At 40.0% G+C, this 19944-nt stretch overlaps 1 protein-coding gene across 1 annotated transcript; it reads left to right on the top strand.

Moving 5' to 3' along the window:
* The first annotated feature begins 7730 nt into the window (after positions 1 to 7730).
* Positions 7731 to 18676, top strand: E2F3 (E2F transcription factor 3). The gene is made up of 7 exons (XM_072411625.1): positions 7731 to 8291; positions 11711 to 11822; positions 12022 to 12241; positions 13032 to 13190; positions 13838 to 13952; positions 16479 to 16614; positions 16713 to 18676. The coding sequence occupies exons 1-7, from the start codon at positions 8034 to 8036 to the stop codon at positions 16961 to 16963; spliced, it is 1251 nt and encodes a 416-aa protein (XP_072267726.1). The 5' UTR covers positions 7731 to 8033; the 3' UTR covers positions 16964 to 18676.
* Positions 18677 to 19944: the final 1268 nt, after the last annotated feature.

Here is a 19944-nt window from a genome sequence, read left to right as displayed (position 1 = left end):
GCAGCAGGGAAAAACAGCTGGCATCTGGACCTCAGAAAAGGGTTTAAAGTAATAATCCTGATAAACCGCGGGTGTTGGATCAAGAGGTCCTTCCTTAAGAGGGGGGTAATGTTATGAGACGCCTTTTGAGCCAGTGATCATGTGCGCCAACACAGTATTTCTCCCTATTTATTCTGTCAAGCGATCACTTGCAGCAGTAAGGAGAACAGGAAATAGGAGCATCCCCTGCTTCCCTTTAGCCTTGCAGCCTGAGATACTTTTTCGGCATCCCCTAACACATTCTGGGGCTGTGTAGAATTTTAGAAGCTGATTAGTTCCTGTCCCAATCCTGCAATGCCACTGGCTTCTAGGGCTTTATAGCCTTTCTGTTCACAGTCATCAGTGCCTGCTGTAGTGTTAAGCCAGTCTCACTTGCTGCTGGAATGTGATTATATAAGATTTACTTTTGTTGATCCAGAACTCTTGAGATTTTAGTTAAGGTGGGTTCTGCCAACTCGGAAATGTTAACGTTTTTCTGCTGAAGAATCCTTCATCCCTATAATTTTAGGACTGCTATGGTTGTGTAAGCATAACCCGGTAAATGATTGGGAATCTGGCCAGATTCCCAGATGGGGGAATGCATGTGTTGAGAAATGCTTGGCAAGTTTATTGCCTTTCTGTGTTGCCAGTGCTAGTAAGGATGTTAAAGCAGATGCTCTACCTCCTAACTTCCCTAAAGCAAGATCTTTTTCAGCTTCCTTTCCTGAACCTATCTGCTCTTATAATTGTGTGGTTTGGGTTCTGTCCAATCTGACCTATCTGTGCTCTTAGAACTCCACCAGTCAGACCCTCCTCCAGGCAAACCTTTAGGTGGCTTTTATGTGTCTCCGTCTACAGGTCCTTTACCAGTTCCATGAAACTAAGGCCACTGGACACCAGAGGGAAAGGAAGACTTTTACACTACTGGCACACCATGTTTATTGGCCTTCCCTCCTTGAGGATACTCAAGCCTGTGTTAGAGATTGCACAATATGTGCTTGCAGGAAAACTCCTTTCATAGCCTCCAGAGACTGACCGTACCTTACAAGCCCCGGTCTAAAGTTCATCAAAATTTAGAGCCAGCTTCTGGACTTCAGAGAAGGGTTTTAAGTAATAATCCCGATAAACCGAAGGTGTTGGGTCCAGAGGTCTTTTCTCAGGGGGAGGAGGGTAATGTTAGGAAAAGCTTATGGGGCCAGCGATCCTGTGCGCCAGCGCAGTATCTCTACCTATTTATCCTATCCATCTAATGGAGCTGATTAGTTCCTGGCTCAATCCTGTGCTACCATAGGCTGCTAGGGCTTTATAGCCTTTTTGCTCACAGTCACCAGTGTCTGTTGTAGTGGTAAGCTAGTCTGACCTGCTGCTGGAGTGTGAACCTGTAGGATTTACTGTTGCTGACCTTGCCTTTCTCTGACGCCTGGACTGACTGTGACCCCAACTCTGCTTTTGCCTTGCCCCTAAATACCTAGTCTCTAGTCTGGCCTGATTACCTGTGAATGAGCTCTGGCTCTGTATATTGGACTTGTCTCTACTGGAATGTTGGTACTGCTCCTAGCCCTCTGCCACCATCCCTTGTGCACAGAAGTCTTGGGGGTAACCATGTGCTGAGACTGTGCAACTAGCCTCCTGAGGCTGATTGGAGGCTTGCTTTAAGTAAAGAGTGCAGGGTTAGATTGGGGGACTGGCATCTGGTGAGTACTGTTGCTGGACCAGGGCCTAACATAGAGCCATCTAAAAGTCCCATGGGCGTATTTTATGTAAACCAGCCAGTGTTATTGGATAGTATGGGGATCAGCAAGTCATACAGAGCTTGGCCACGGGTCATCAGCCATGGCCACCAAATGTTGTCAGATTTCTGTGGATGTCAGAGTTACCAGAAGCTATCCTTTGAAAATGAATACGGGAAGGTGGTGACTTCCAACTTCTTGATATGAAATTCCTAGCCTCAAAAAATAAGATTGTCACTGCCAATTCCAATAAAACATCAATATTCTCAAATTTAACAAGCCAAATAGACATGTTGTAGGGGGTTACCTGCAAATTTAGCCCAAATGCCTTGTAAGTGCTGGAATGACCCTTTGTCAATACAGTGGAGTTTGGGGCAGCACCAATTCGTGTGCACTACAGTTCCTGCAGTTTCTCCATACCTTCAACACAAATTCTCTATTCAAATCTATAAAGTTTGTATGGGGTAAAAAAAGTACAATGAATAATGTGAAGCTGAATGAGTCTCTGAGTATGACATAATGACACTTGTTGAATTCTACAGAGTGACCCAGGTTTTCTTCATAATTTGATCTACAAAGGGGACGACCAGTAGGATTCGCTACTCCTAAAACAACTGCTTAAAACTTAAAAATAACTACCCTCAGGGAACGAGCAGAAACAAGGATGTTAATAAGATTTGCCACATCAGGAATTGGGAGGGGGGGGGGACATGGTCTTGGACTTAAGTGTCTCAGTAGCAGATTTGCATAAATGTAGTATTAATTAAAGAAAATTTTCATTAGGTTGGTGAAAAATTTTTGAATGGGGTTGCTGAATCCTCCAGATGTCAAGTAGCCTCAAATTCAGCAATCTGTCCAGTCAATGGAGTAGGTCTAGTACTACAGGGTAAGTGTTCTGTAATGAATCTGTCCATAAAAAGATCCATAATAAAGGTAAAGGCACCAATTATCAATGGAGTATTAGGACTCTCCCTCCAAAAGCAGACAAACTCCTTCAGGGGAGAAATAAACATTTGCAATTACACTAGCTATGACTCCAATATTATAAGACAGGAATATTAATCCCTCCCTCCCTATTTATGCCTAAGGTTGTCAAAACACCCTTTTGTGTCAAAATGATCACCCCTCTATATTAGTATGAAAAGAATGCAGACTAAGCCTAAACTGAGATCTCAACTCAGTCAAGTGTGGCAAGCAAACGATAGCTGGATGGTATCTAGAATGTACATGGAACACTGCCTGTCATTTAACAGGTTCTTGTATGTCCCTGATATTTCGGAAGACTAAAATAAAATGAGCTTCCCTAGCCATTAGCATAAGTTACAAAGACAATGCCTTGAAAGAGGAAATGTGAGGAGGTGAAATATCATTCAGCATAGTGCAAACACGTTTTGTCACTAGATGGTGTCCTTGTGAAAATATGCAGAAGGAAGAGATGACTAAGTGTTCAAAAGCCATATTCAAGTTTAAAAGTTCACAAACTGATCCAGACCATAAAACATACCAACATAAAACACATAGTCAAGAATCCAAAAAGATTCTTGTATGGTTCTCAAGACGAATGGGGCCCAAAGAAACATGGTAGGTTTATTTTGAAAATGGGGTTGGTACATCCTTGCCAATGTTTTGCCACGATTCAATATACTCTATAGGTTTAGAGCCCTCTGTTTCTTCTTCTGTTTTTTCAGTCATATCAATATGTTCTGATGAAGGTGGTTTTCAAGGTACTCCAATGTGTCAATCTGGGCCAGGCTGCAAGCTACTATACAGAAATCCTGTGTTAGAGGAGTTAAAGAATCCTCTATGACAGAAACTCTGTTCTATCACACCAGGCCTCACAACACTCCCAAATTTTAAAGGAATATTCAAGGATTTTAGCAAACTCCATGGATGCAGGCCAGGAGAGACCATAAAATTAGAATAGTACGGGTAAACTGCCTTAACTTCACCACCATCTCCTTAGTCCTGTCCTTAGAGGAGAATGTGGTAAGGCAGCTACCATCTTGTTTTCTGACAATTCGTTAGGAGAGAGTCCTCTTTGTTCTTTTGTGTCATGATAATGCTTTGTTGGGACCCAGCCACCAGAGAAAAAGTGTAACAAGTTTTTCAGGACAGCCAAATGGGCATAACGCTGGGGAAAATCACAGCATGAAGTGGAAGGATATGTTGATGGGAGCTCCTGGTAGTTTGCCCTGCTCACATGCATGTCAAGCTATGTCCCTGCTCTTTATACATTTTTTTTTTTTAGTCCACCACAGCTCTGCCCAGCTTCCTGTTCCATTTAGGGTATCATAATCTGCAAAACAGTCCTCTAAGCCTCATAAGTGAATAATAAAAAAAGGGTTCTCCATTTACATTATTGCAATACTTGTTCAAGATTCAAGAGACACCAGCCTCTGAGACTCTGCTCCTGAAGGCTCTTACCTCTAAGATTATGCTTCCCATTTCACAACCGTGGCTATAGAGTCTGAAATTTACTGTTTAATGTGTATATCTGACCTGTGAAAATTCTGAATATAGGTACGCTTTAAGTCTGAGCTTGTAACTCTAAATATTCAGTCTATGGCACCTGTATATCTTAATAATGACAGTTTTTCTGTCAGATTAAAATGTAGCACCTAGTCTTCTGGTATCCAACACACAAATGTCTAAAGCATTCACTGACCCCTAATAGTGGGTGGAAAGTATGGGTCACAGACAGCCATGCTACGGGTCATTATTGTATCGTATCCACTGTCGTCACTGCATATCCTGACAGTAATGCTGATTTTTTTTAATTGCAGCCACTGACATATTATGACTCCCACTTTTTTTTGCATTGTGTCATGTAACAAAAAATGCAAAAGGACCATAATTATCAGCTGCTGAGTGAGCCTAACTTAGAATAATGCACTTCAATATATAAAATCAAGCTACTGTTGTACAGACCTGTGGAAGTGTCAGGGCCAAACTTAAGACCTTTCATAACTTTCAAGTTGACCACCCCTGATCTAGCCCTTCTGACTGTTGGCTTTGCTTGAGTGTGTCCTGATGTTGCTAATGTTTCAGTATGACCTACTTCTGTTGGGGCTTACGTTTGCCTTGCACATCTCCAAACCCATATTTAGCGCCAGAAGCTTTTTTTCTTTTGCTTGGAAGTGGTTAGGACAATTTCGTGGAAGCTTCGGACAGGGCCCTGCTCTGGTATCGTTTTATTACATACTGAACCAAGGGAAATTGGTAGTAAAATATAGAAGAAATGTGGCCTTGTTTTTAAGGTGAGACTCACTTTTACCAACAAGGGAGTTTACCTCCTTCTTTCCCTCCATGCCCCTATCATAGCCAGTCAATCTATACCTGTGTGTCAAGACAGGAAACAATAAATTTGTGCCTAAAGCCATTTTCCATTTTAAAATTATTTGATGGTGGGACAGTTGTTTTCATACCACTCGCTTTCAACAGAGGAAAATCATCCACTACTGTTACACTGTTACACTACTTAAAAAAGTGTGGATGTGATGTACAATACCTTGTTATTGTAGTGTTCTCCCTGGACGCCATACCTGACATAGGAAGCAGAAACAATGCCAATGGTACTTCTTGTCTTTTGGGAAAATATACCTGGCAGTGAGCATATACAACAGAAAAATTTACTAATACCATTACCAAGTTCCAAGGCATACCCTGCTTACAGGCATACTCAATGTCCTTATTAGAAGTATGGCATAACCACAGCTTGCACCAAGTTTAGCTTTAACCTTCCTCCTCGCTCAGTAAACTGGTACAATATGTTTGCTGCTTCCATTAGTGCTAATACTACCTAAAGAAGCTGCACCAGTACTGACAGCATTCACCTAAGCTTACTAAACATAATGGTTGTTTATAGTCAGTATACTGAGACACAGGTACCTATAGAAATTGTATACCTAGCATCCCTAACGGATGGTCATGGCACATTTTAACTGCCTCCTATCATGACCACATAAGTTGCTGAATTTTCAAAAAAACAAAAACCATTGGCATAAGCTTATTCAAACTGCAAACGAGAAGTTTGCTTGCATAGCAACATTGTGAAGGAACCTTTGGAGAGGCTGGTAGTGTCACTCCCAGACATGTCTTTAGAAGCTACTTTGCAGAGCAGTCATCCTCAACCAGGGTTCTGTTGAACTTTGGGGTTCTTTGAGAGGTTGCATGAGGTTCCTTGAAGCTGACGTATTCCTTTCTGATGCAATGCCTGCATAATTCTGCACATAATTCCACTCTAGAGCCACCTGCATTACATCTTATTAGATGTCTAGAAGAGTAGAATTTTGACCTTCATCAAAGAGGGGTATTCTTTACATTTACCATCAGCATAGGGGATTTTCCAATGATCCCTGATTATTTATTTTACCAGGGGTTCCCAGAGACCTAGACATTTCTTTATGGGTTCCTCAGGGGTAAAATGGTTGAGAAAGGTTAGTTTAGAGCAGGGGTTCCTAACCTTTTGATGACTCCAGACTCCCAATGGATTGTCCAATATTGTCCCATACCCCTTTACTTGACTATCAAAATAATCATCACCATTCCTTATATTAGTTGCCAGTATGACTTCTAAATATGTCAACAGCTTAAATTTACTGTACTTTAGATATGGATAGCTAGGAAGAGAACATGAAATAAAATAATAAGCATCAAATGTTCTTTGAGATTCTATTGCATTCCATTCATGTAATACCCAGGTATAAATTAATAAATACCAGTACCCAGAGATTGAGTCCCATACCCCCAAGGAGTATGGATACCCCAGCTTAAGAACCCCTGGTGTAGAGAATATATGAAATAGATATAAATACAGCTTTTTCAGCCAGTCCTTCTCAGAAGTATAGAAGAAATCACACACCACCATTTGTGACTGCTCCTTTTCCCCGGCGGGTATCAAGCTGGAGCTCTATGCACCATTTGCCCTATTGTTGTAGCTGTTTTAATAAATTAGCTAGCTCAATATGAAATATATAACTGTTACACATTGCATTCTCTGTTCATGGCTTTTTTCGGTTTCTTGTGGTTCTTATGCACATGTCTTCTCGGAATGAGCTTGTTTAAAAGGTTTATTTCCAAAGATGATGCAGTAACATGCCAGCAATTTTGGAGCAGCACGCCATTCATAGCTGTACTACTCTATAGGCTGGCAAGACAAGCAGACACAAAATGCTTTAGGCGTCTGTGCTACCCACCAGTGTGGTCATTTAGAGATCACAAGTGCCCCATACCAGCCTTAGTGTGAAGCTTGTGTATCAGTATTGGATCAGTATTACATACTATAATAAATTACAGAGAACAACATCACATCTGTATGATAAAAGCAAAGCACAAATGTCTGTGTATGATGATCCTGAAGAATGAGAAAGGCACAGTATTATTAAACAGGTATTAGATAGCACCAACATATAATGTAGTGCTGTACAGTAGTGCAGGCCTATGATCTGTACACAGCCTGTGTTATATTACATGAATATGCCTGGACCATGGCCTTTGTTGTGTGACCTGATAATGTGTGATGACTGGAAATGTCTTCCTGTGCTATGAGGGGACTGCAGCCATTATTTTACCCTTAAAGCCCAGGAGTATAACAAGAAAACACTACTACCATTACATTCCTACCGCATCTATCTGGATAAATCCCCCGGTGACATACACAGATATAAAAATCTATGGACCCTTATCACAATGTGCAGAAACAACAATCCAGAATTTTCTAACAGCTATCAAATCCGTTCTAAGAATACTAAAAGCTGATTTTCCCTACCACGTGACAGCTCTCTGCTAGCCCCTCCCCCTACAATATGCTTCGCCTCAACAACCAATAAAACATCGAGGAATATGACAGCCTCGCTGGCGTGAAAAAAGACCGCGCGGCGTCCTGAATTCGAGCGTCATCTGGCCAATCAGATACGCAGGAAGCTTCCTGGGCGTGGACATGCAAATCTAGTTTGAAAAAGACGGCGGGAAATCTGAGTTTCGCGGGAGGACCTTCGCGCGTAAACCGCATCCCTTCATTCATTGTCAGCTTCCTGGAGCCATTTTTCTGCCGCGGCAGTGGCGGGGAGGTCGAAGCGGGGCCCTATCACTTCCATCCGTACAATCCGCTGGCATCTGCCTCGATCAGCCTCAGATAAGCGCACCCCGTGCATCGGGGGGATCCCTTCTACCTGCATCGCCGATTATTTCCGAGCTACAGGCCGGGGCCGTGCGGATTCCAAGGGTCGGAAGGAGGAAGCCGAGTCTGCCCGGGATCGGCGAGCGGGAGAGGCTGCTCTCACTAAAATGAGAAAAGGAATCCACGACAAGCTGCTGGTGACGGGGCTGCAAGGCTCGGAGAAGGGTTCCGGTATGGCCGGTGCAGCCTCCGTGCTGGGGGGAGGGGGTTACCTGCAGATCCTCTCCTCACCCGGCCCGGTACACCAACACGGACTGTGCGCGCCCGAGCAGCAGCACCAAGCAGCCGCCAGCTTCATCTACTCCACCCCGCACGGACCCGCTGGCAGAGCCGGCCTACTGCAGCCAACACTGGGGCGCCCTCCGGTAATGAGCCGTGCCACCCATCCCCCACCCTACATGTGTGCAGGGTAACATGTAATGTCAGTCCATGTACAGGGGGGGATCCCGGGGGGGGGGAGGTCACCTGTGTATGAGCTGCATCTGTCACTGGGGGGGGGGGAGGAGGTCAGCCATATATAATATATATAGCCAATCTACACCATCATACACCTCTGCCATTACATAAACACCAGCCTTGTGATCACTGAGCATTTTATATCTGACAAGCAGCATCTCTCTGCCACTATCCTCCAAGCCTTAGCTATGGATATGAAGGCAGGTTTATTGATCATCCTGCTCATACCAATCTAATGTAACTTGTATTAGGTTGGTTTTGTCATGAGATGTGTGGCTTTTACAGGTGAATCAGACTTCACCACATTCTTACCATACATATGTATTGTAGAATTACAAATATTTGGAATATTTTACCTATTTGTTGCTTAATTTTGGCATTTTCCATAGTCTGGAGATTGCAGGTCAGTAAGTGTTGAGCTATTGAGGTTTGTGATAGTCCATCTGATGTGTGAGCCTGTACAAGGAGTAATAATGTGGGTGGCACCCATAGATTAGTGTAGCATGGGTGGGCTTTCAAACACCCCCTCCCCCCTGAGTTTGCTGGGATTCAGGTTTGGGTGCTGGTTGATGCTTTCTAAGGGCAGGTTATACATTGGATAGGGGTAGCAGGAACAAGAATGTGCGCCTGATGGGTTTAGTGGTTTGCTACCCATTTTGTAAAAAGTCTGCAATGGGACCCTAACATTTTTTTTCGGTGAAATCACTCCCGAAGCACTTGGTAGTAACAACAAAAAAATTAAGATTTTACCACACTTGATTCCCCCCAAGAGCAGTTTGTGGGGTCCTTTTCTGTTTGATTCTGTCAGATTGTTCCCCGTCCAGCTGATAGAAATGGCCATCTAATGCACATTGAAGCTGGAAGGTGGGCTGCCATTGCTTGGCTGTATCTAAGTGTTGTGATCCACCGATAAATGAGTACAATACTTGCCTTGGCTTAAACAGCTGTTTTGTGTAAGTGCAGTAGTCTTGTGTTATTCCAGTGTGTGGATTGTAGTGTTTTTTTAATTCTTTAGGTTAGATGGAACAAAAAAGATCTTCAAGTATATCTAAACCAAGGGCAGAAATGTTAACCATTCCTTAGATGTGGCGGCTGCATACAATTCCCCAGCAGCCATTTTTTGTACTTGCAGAAGGTCTGTGTGAAAATTGGGTGTTTAAAACTTTTTTTGGTTTCTTTTCGTGATCTGGCCTCCTTTATGATAACCCCGGTCCCCACAGCATCCTGAGCTATCTCTATAATAGGTGTGATATCTCAATACAAAATGCAATTTGCAGTTTTCAGTTGCAGAATTTTTACTGGATTTTGTTACTGGATTATCTGAATTGATACCTATCAAGTTGTCTAAAACTGCACGATTAGTCTTGCATTTGAGATTGGTTTCTAATTTAAGGCATTAAAATGGGTGATGGATATCTGCAGTGTCATGTAGACCATTTCCACCATGCTAGATATGTTTAGACTACTCGTCCAAGCCCTTCCATCCCCACCCAGTTACTTACAATGGCAGCTGGGAGCTCCGCTGTTATTTCCTCTGGCCCAAATTATTTCTGCACCCGTACTGTAAGCCCACCGAAGATTCACATGGGATTGTACTTCTAATGTCTAATTCAACCCCATTCAAGTCTCTTGAGCAGACACCATGGGATGTTATTATTGGCATTTGTTAGCCAAGAAGCAAATGTGCCCAAAACTAAAACTAGTTTCACGTCACTGGGGGTCTGAAATTTGGGCAATTACCTGCCAGCGACCATTTTTTGTCCAAGGAGTGGACTTCAGTGAGTGATTTGAAAATGTGATACGTACAGACAAGTTTGCTGGTAAACACAGGTAAGGGTGGACATCTTGTGTATTTTAAAAGGGTTAAGATATCAGAGAGGTTTGCTAGAAGTCTTTTAGTTAAATAGTGACCTCCTGCAGGGGACTGTACAGATCTGCAAAGCTGTTGTGACTATTAGAAAAAAAACGCTTTTACCTATGCCCACCAATCTTGCCTACGATAAACCTAAACACCTCTGGTACACTTATTTAGTAAATTGATGAAGGAAAGCAGTATGCAGAGGCTACCAGTAAATATAAAGCACAAATTTGTGTAAAACTACATATGGCAATGTACAATTCTAAACTGCTATTGTATGGCATGGTATTTGTGACTTCAGCTTTTAGTTTTGCTCAGATAATGCTAATTCCTTCCAATGATATCCTTACAATATGCAATCTAGTGGAATAATTCTTGTCATACATTGAATATACTTCATTGTATGTATACAAAAACTAACTTTGCTTTTAGGGGGATGTCTGCAGAAAATTAAGGACAACTTTGTTGTTGGCCACTAAACTGTTAAGATGCTCCAAAGACAAACTACAAAACAGGAACTGTGAGCACCCAGCTGTAGTTTCCTACTTCTGAACAAAAATATATGGTTTGAATGGGGCAATTGCACAGGTAATAAAGTGGAAAGTGGTCTTTATTTTTACCGGAAACATTAAGCTTTAAAAGCAAGGCGTTTTTCCACTGCAACCGTCCAAATGACATCATAATGCAAGTTTAAAATTTACTGTATATAAGACTTAGATGTTAGACAAAAAGAGCTACAAAACTTTGATAAATTTAACAAAATACGGGATGAAAATCTTTCAAGAGAATAAAAATATTAAGCAATTGTAATTTAGGCTTTGAAGGGTGTTTAAAGCTAAATTTAGTTTGTCCATGTAGAGAGCAAAATATTAGTGCAATGCAAGTAGTGTTCTGTATTTGTGTAGCCTCTAACATTGATCTCCTACTTACCCATAGAAGAAACCTATACAGGTAGTCCCCAGGTTACATACGAGATAGGGACTGTAGGTTTCTTAAGTTGAATTTGTATGCAAGTCAGAACAGGTACATTATTTTAATAAATGCAAATAGGACAGATGTTTGTCTCAACATATTAGGCAGTCAGGTGGCAGTTACTGTATAAAATCCTCACTGTGAGTTAATCACATATGTTAATTACAGCCTCATATGTGTTTAGCAAAACAGCCAACCACCATTCCACCTCTCTTTGAGATTACCTACTAGGACAGTGTTGTTGGGTAGAGGTCAGTTTGTAGAACTTAACCATGAAGTCGGATCTCCGTGGTATGCCAAGAAAGATGATGGACCCTTAGTGCACTTTCAATGCTGTAACCTACATTGATTCTTAACACTAAAGCAGTATGGGGAAGAGGAATAGTCTTGCCAACAGAATAGGATGTAATAAGGACAAAAATTATACAGTATGCTGATGGCCTGTCGGTAAAAAGTACTAAACCTATCACTAACTTGCATCTATTTTGACCTTTGCAGGCCAAGCGGCGGCTGGAACTTGGGGATGGAAGTCAACAGTATCTTTCTGAAGGGCTAAAAACACCAAAAGGCAAAGGGAGAGCAGCTGTACTCTGTCCAGAGAGTCCAAAAAGTAAGTTCTCAAATCATGAAATCCATGTTCATATTGGTTGGTTTTTCAGTTTTGTAAGCATTTAGCCTGAATGTTTATTTCTGATAAATTCCAAGAAATTATTACATTGTGCTGAAAAGTATAGTATCTTTGTCTGCTCATAAAATGCTAGTTTCTATGTTCATTTGACACAATATTTAACCTTCTTTTTATGGTCTAGCTCCAAAATCTCCTTTGGAAAAGACTCGTTATGACACGTCACTTGGGCTCTTGACAAAGAAATTTATTCAGCTCCTCAGTCAGTCCTCTGATGGAGTTGTAGACCTAAACCGAGCTGCAGAAGTCCTTAAAGTTCAGAAAAGAAGAATTTATGATATTACAAATGTATTAGAAGGTATTCATCTTATAAAGAAGAAATCCAAAAACAATATCCAGTGGATGTAAGTATCTCCAGTTTTTGGTAATGCTATCTGAAAATTAGACTACTTGGGGCTCCATAAATTTTCTTAAACACAAGTTTGCTTGTCAAGAACATTTGTCCAAGACTTGGAGTTTTCCCGAGAACTTACATTGTTACATGTCTGCTCCATTTACTACTATTTCTAAAAGCAGTGGCATGCATAAATGGGACAAAAAGTTTTTTTTTAACACTTGAGGTTTTTTGGAAACACTGAATTATAAAGCTTCAAAATCTCAACGCGCATGAGGGAAAATTGCATATAGTGTGGATATACTATGAATTGTTATATTAGGCCTTGCCACTAGGCTTCAACCTGTGTTGCAAAAAAAATATCAACTCCCAACATCATAAAAGCAAAAAGCCAAAGTTTATTTTTTTTGTATAAAGTGATACAGAGGATGGTATCCCTCTATAGTTCATGGAGTTTTTAATTCTCTCAAGCCATTATGATTCGTATATCAAATTATTATTTTTTTCCTGACTCTTTTTAAGCCACACCTTACTAAATATGCTGTTGGAGAAATACTAAAGTGTGCTGATCATAGTCCTTGAGGACTGGAGTTGGCTAACACTACATTGGGGGATAATTTCTAATGGCATTATGGGTGTCCACAGCAACCAATAAAATCCTTGTTTTTCTTTAACTCATGTAAAGTGACAAAAGCAGAATTCTTGCCAATACATTGAATTTAAAAAGAAAATGCCAAGTACCTTATGAACTGTTGTGTTCTCATGTGTCCTCCACATTTTTCCCCACTTAATATTCATAGGGGCTGCACATTGCCTGATGATGGTTGCAACATGGCACGGTGTCAAGGACTATCCAAGGAACTATCAGAACTCAGCCAGGAAGAGAGTAAACTAGATGAGCTGATACAGAGCTGTACTCTAGACTTGAAACTTCTAACTGAGGATTCTGAGAACCAAAGATATCCTTTTCCTGGTGGTTTGACAGAAATAAGATGTAAATCTGCTTGTTGTGCATTGTTACCAAAGATGAAACTTAAGCTGTTGCCCATAGTTGCTAATTTACTGTATTAGTCAATGCTGGTAGTCACTAACTTTTTGTTTAGTTATGTTCGGGTTATTTAGTTCTTTTCAACTGATTTACAATTTCTTTCATTGCTTGGTAAAGCCAGATAAAAATATATTAAAGTACAATTGGGCACTGTGCCTGAATTTAATGACTTTGCAGACACTTTTTCATTGTGGATTAGAGGTAATGAAAAGAAATGTCTAAGGACCTAGTTAAAATTGTGTTAAAAATAGTGGGGTTGTATTGGTATCTGATTGTCTTTGGCTTCATGGCCCTCTTGTGTTGCACAGTGCATTAAGACGATCAGTGGGATTGTATGGTTGGTGATGGCACAGGACTGTTCTACAGTAACGGCAGCTGAGATGTCAGCCCTAACTGTATAAATAACAAATTTGGACTTTATTGTAAATATTTTTGCATGTAACATTATCCATGAATATGCATTGCATGTATTTGTCTAGCGTTCATGTCATCTATACTTTATTAGGGCTGCTGATTTTTGTGTACTCTTGGTGCTTAAGCTTTCCTTAATTGTATTACGTTAGCCTATGTAACCTATCAAGATATAAGGAAAATAAGTGGCCTTAAGGACCAAACAGTTATTGTTGTGAGAGCTCCCCCTGAAACTAGACTTGAAGTGCCTGATCCTGTTGAGGTAAGTTGTATCAGTGTGGTTAATGGAATGCTTTAAAAATGTGTATAGTGATTATAATAAAATTGTGGAGCATTTTAAGATTATGAATTGCTTATTTAGTTGGACTTTGTGACTCTTGTCTATTTAAAATTGGAGCACAGACGGAATCTTTGTTGGCTGAACAGCTCCATCTAAGAGTCTGGGCAGTCCTGTCCAGTGCTGAAGCACCTCCTTCTAACTTGACCTTACAAAGAGAAGTACTCTCACTTTGAGTAGCAACATCAACTTTGTCACATAAAACTTTACAAAGTAACCTGGTTATTCTCCTATCCCTTAGTACAACATCAGTAAACAATTTGTCAAAAAGTCATGAGAATTATTGTTCGAGCCAGAATAGACAACTTTTTTTATGCCAATACATGCCTGTTCACCGGTTTACAAACTGCATGAGCTATTAAGACTGAAGAAACATCTGAAATAAGATAAAATTCTTGACATTTGCACACACCTTAAGCCTGCCGATTATGTTCCCTATTTGACCTTTGTGTTTGTACTTGAAATAGCTGGTGTTAATGTCTACAGACCTATGACTGCTATGCTATGGGATCACCAGTATTTCATATTGTATCTTGTACACAGGATGTGGAAAGAGCCTTAAATGCTTTTGGGGTAATAATGCCAACTCATTGGTTCAGGTAAAATGTGGGTCAAAATTTAAAAACAAAAATATAAGATTAGATTTACCTTGGAAGACCAAGAACAACAAATGACCCCTTTTTGGACTTCATCGCCCCTCTTTCACATGTAACATGATTTGGACAATGAGGTTTACAGGAAACCTACCCACCTAGACCAGTATCTGCTTTTAACTCCCACTAATGAACTTAAACTGGGGTTTTTTAGAACTGTTACCATCTTGGCTGAATGTTGTAGTTCAAAGACGGATGCTTGCAAGCTAATACAGTACAGAATACTGATTGAAACAGGGTGTTTTCCAACGTTCAAGAAGGACAGAAATAAAAAAAAAAGTACATTCAATGTGGGGATGGCAAAAAGAGTCCTCTTTTTTAAAATAAATAGGGAGGTAAATATTGAGGCTAGTCCTTAAAGGCAGAACCAAAAAGGAAAGCGGATGTGTCTTTTAAAAAGTACTGTGTATACCAAGATCTGAGTTCAAAAATTCCGATTGCTTGTAAGCAAAGCAATAAACTTGGACATTAGTTTCTACCTCCAAAAGACTCAACATCCAAACACAAGTAAAGTACAGGTAGTCCATGGGTTTTCCAAACAATAGGGACTGTAGGTTTGTTTTTAAGTTGAATTTGTATGCAAGTCAGAATAGGTACATTACTTTAGTAAATGCAATTAGAACAGATGCTTGTCTCAACATATTAGGCAGCGAGGTGTTACTGTAAAAATCCTCACTGAGTTATTCACAAACAGTCCAAATGTCTGATGTCCTTAACTCGGGAACTACCTGTAACTTTGTAAAGTGCAGTATAGTGAAAAATGCGAAGACCTGTACGTCAGACAAAACCACTCAACAAATGGCCTAAAATAAAAGGGCATTGTTACAGTACAATATTCAACAGAGGGACAGCTGGAAAGGAGGCCATCTACAACAAACTGGAACAACCACTTCTAAACGGGGCCTTTGACGCAGTTTCTTTCGACCTTTAGTGCTGTTTTCACTGTGCCACTACTCTGGCGTTACTCTTTACCGGCAGGTGCATAGGGAAGCTGGGTTTGCCTGGTTTCCCTGGCAGCCACTAGATAGCGCTGGGAAACTATCGGGCAGGTAGGATAGTTTATTGCAGAACGGACATCACCTGTCCCTTTCTTCAACAACTACCTTGCCTAATCCTGTATTCTGCAAGTGGGGGTTTAGTTCCAGTTTTACACCTATTCAGACTTCCTGACACCAAGGATGGGATTATGCTAATAGAACAAGGTGGTTTATCAACTTTTTGTCTTGAACAATCAGCAATGGTGTATTCCAATTACCTATTGATATTTTTTTCTTAGTCTTTAAAACAAACTTGACAAGTTGCTACTTCTAAAGTCCATATGTGACTTGTCCTTGCTGAGCAAGTATCAGAACAGGAATCTACAGTACTATTCAGCAGTTTGGAAATAAGATTGTAAGCTTTTTCTAGATCGATATCCTACAAGTACTGGAAGTCAGAAATGAATGTAGATATGGGCAGCATACTTAAACTACATGGAAATCTACAGAGACTCTTAAGAGGCAAGATTCATCAGCAAAGCATATAAAGTCGTGCCTCAGAACATATAAATTAACTCTTAATTCTGGTTCTGCATTTCACTTCTTTCTTTAATATGGAGATGACTGTGCTGAATTTTTCTGCCATCAAATAAACAGGGTTTGGCATTCTGCATTTTTTGGAGTCTAATTGTAGATTTGTTAGAATCGTGTAGGGTTGTGTTTTTTTTTTTTTTTCCTTCCACAGATTTACTGGTTAATATGTTGGTAAGATGTGTTTGGTCTCTTCTAACCGTTTGTATAAATGCGTTGTTTCCCTTTAGAGTTTACAGATACATTTGTCCAGTACACAGGGGGCTATTGAAGTGTATTTATGCCCTGAAGAAAATGAATCCAATAGCCCAGTAAAGCAAAGCCATCAGGACCAAAATGGAAATCTCCCAAAGCCAAACTCCAAAGGTATCAGCATATGGGTTTTCTTGTTGGGAAGGTGGAAACTGGTGTGTAGCCATGACTATCTTGTCACGGTATTAAGATATTTTTTTTTTCTCTTTTAGATTTACTATCCCCTAACATAGAAAACTGTACAATAGAAGCAATTTCGCCTTTGACCTCTCCATCAAACCTCCTACAGCAAACAGAAGATCAAATACCTTTAAATCTTGACAGTCCTTTTGTGAACTTGCTGCCTCCCCTTATCCATGAGGATTATTTATTAAGCCTGGGAGAAGAGGAGGGTATCAGTGATCTTTTTGATGCCTATGAGCTAGAAAAACTTCCATCGCTTGAAGACTTTATGTGCAGTTGACTTGTATGATCCTATGATCATGGTTTTGTTCTGTATAAATTCCAAATGGAATCTTATCAACTTGCTGGCGTTGCCTACTTGACACCTTAATCACTGATGTCCTCAAAGAAGGCATTAATTAAATGCAGCAATTGTTGCAAAAAGTGCAGTTATTCCATTCCATACTACTTGATGCTATGCAAATCCACTGCATTAGGATGGTGTGCTGGGATTGCTAAAGGCACAAATAAGTAACTTGAATGAGTTTGGCTTTCTTGGTTCCTTTCCTTTAATATTACATGGCCTGGTGAAGTCAGTCTGTGCCTTCCTGTTCAATGCATTCTCCTCAGTTCTTGTGGAGAAACTCCACAATAAATATGGACTGTAATTTTGCATATATTGTGTGCATTTTTATTTACCGTTGTTGGTAGCCATCCTAAAACTGCACAAAAGATGGGTTACATTGCATATCGCCCACAAGTACACTATAAACCTGTATATGCCGCTCTTCCATTCTTTCTAAAGCCACACTTGAGTTTCCTTGCCTTATAACCTACTTTGCTTGCTCATAAACAGATTGAAGTGCCTGTAAGACCTTCTATACAAGAAGGATTATTAACATCATACACTTGAAAGGCTTGTGAAATGTCCTTTGTTTTTAGGATGTAGGTACTAAAAAAGGGACATCTGCAGGCTCTAATACCTACACTTACAATTATACATCCATATGAATTTGTGTACAGTATAAGGATCTGATTGCCATAAAGCTATTATGATGACCATTCTAAAACAGTTCTTGGCAAACTGTTAAGGTTTGGAACACTGCTTCAGCAAGTAACTTGCCAGTGTCATCAAGGCCAATAGTGCATTTCTTACCCAGCTCAACCATTCTACAAAGATGCTAGTCTACAGTGCCTGCTAAACAAAATGTGTTGGTATGAGAATAAGTGCCAAAGGTTTCAATTTCTCTTGAAGGTAGTTTGAGGGGTGACTTTTATATTAATGTTGTTTTAGAAACTTCTGTACTACTAGTTTCTGATGATCCATTTTGGAAGCTACAGAATAACTAATTTTGTATTGATTTATACAAGTAATGGATGTTAATTTGTTTTTCAACCGATGGAGAATATGTAAGTTTTATGGAAGAGTGTAAATCCACCATGGTACAGGCTGCCACCTTGAAATATTTATTCTGAGTCTGGTACCATTGAGCTGCTATGTGGTCTTTTTCTTGTGGGGGGGGGGGAACTTGCATTAATTAGCAATTTATTTTTTTGGCATATAGTGGAGTGTTACCAGTGTTAAGTGTGCGTATAAGTGTGTGGGTTTTTAATTTTTATAACCTTGTAAAAGTCTGTGGACCGGAAATCTAAAAGGAAAAAAAATAGAAAAGCTTTTTGGTTTTTTTTTTTTTTTTTAAATTAAGATTGTATGTTTTATTTAACATGGTCCTGTGTGAGCTTATGATTTTTTTTCCTGCCCCTTTGGTGAGGGTATTCATATTTTTGTTAATTCTTTACACCTTTTTTAGACCTTCCTGATGGTCTTTTTTTTTTCCCCTGAAATAACGAAAATTGAATATAAAATGATTCAGCTTTGTGTTTAAAACTGTAAAATATTGTAAAAAAAAAATTAAATGGTATTTGTAAATAGAAAATACAGGATAACCTGTAATCTAGCAAATTTGTCCTTAAAGTACATTTTGTAAAAGTATCAATAAATGGTTTTCTAATATTTGCAAGTTGTGTAACTGATGGTATGGGTGTGTGCTGCTTGTCTATGTAGTCTTCAGCACAGGTTTTTACATAAATTTGTGGGGTTATTCCCTTTTTTATGGTTGCGTCTTTAGCTGGTTGACAAGGGTACTACCTACATTGTGTACAGCAAACAATGGGATACTAGCCTGAAGGCTTTTCATTTATATGTGGGATGTGTGTGCTTGTGTGTCCTGTCCATAGCATTTTTTTTCTTTAGGACCCCACCAAGTTGTTTTTTTTTTTTTTTTTTTTTTTTTTTTTTTTTTTTTTCCCTTGCCAGTGAATTTCTTTACTGGGAAGAAAAAAAATTATCCAGTAGTGTTGTCAATTGTTACAAATAGAATATTTTTAATGAATTTAGGTGTATTTAAAGCCCAAACTTTTTCTGTACAGAATGGTATATGGGATTAAAACCCCCATCAGGCTTTTACAGTGTGCCTGTGAGGCACTCTATCGGTCCTGTTCACCATTACCAATGGGACAAAAGGCCAAGAATGTAAAACTGACTTGCAAAACAAGAATGGCTTTGGTTGGTAATAGGAGGCCATTTCACTCCTGTTGTGTCTACAGAACAAGAAGCAAAGAAAATGCAGGGGCACAGAAAAACTGGTGGCTTTTACATTTTCCTACTATATCCAAAATGAAAAGCTTTTAGCTTTAGTTTGGAGAAACACGAGTGGAATTAGTCCTGGGGGTGGGTGGTGGAGGTTTAAACATATGAAAAGACACATTTTGCTTTTCCATTCAGTCCAGTGACCTCTTATTTGTTTTTTTTTTGTTTGTAGTGTGTCCGTTACAGTGGATAACTACATAGCCGGGAGCATTCCAGACCCCATCAGCTTAATATTAAATAGGATTTATATAGCACCAACATATTACGCAGCTCTGAACGTTAAATAGGGGCTGCAAGTGACAAATACAGACAGTAATACAGGAGGAGAGGACCCTGCTCCAGGAGCTTAAAAATCAAGTAGGTGATGGAATTAACACACAATAGGAGGGGGGATATGTAATGGTTGGAAGTAGTGATGGTTTCAAAGGACAGAAGATGGGTAGGCAAGTTTTAAAAAAAAAAAAAAAAAAAAGGTTGAGCGCTCTTTTTAAACGAGCAGAAAGTAGGAGCAAGCCGAGTAGGACCGGGAAAACTGTTGGAGAACTAGGGCAGCTCTAGAAAAGTATTGTAGCTGTGCGTGCGATGAGCTTATGAGTGAGGAAGTCAGTTGAAGGTCATCAGAGGAGCGGAGA

Source organism: Pyxicephalus adspersus, chromosome 5 (genome assembly GCF_032062135.1).
Source record: "Pyxicephalus adspersus chromosome 5, UCB_Pads_2.0, whole genome shotgun sequence".
Classification (NCBI taxonomy): domain Eukaryota; kingdom Metazoa; phylum Chordata; class Amphibia; order Anura; family Pyxicephalidae; genus Pyxicephalus; species Pyxicephalus adspersus.
Note: the sequence above shows the minus strand (reverse complement) of the source record. Positions and strands in the feature narration are given on the sequence as shown.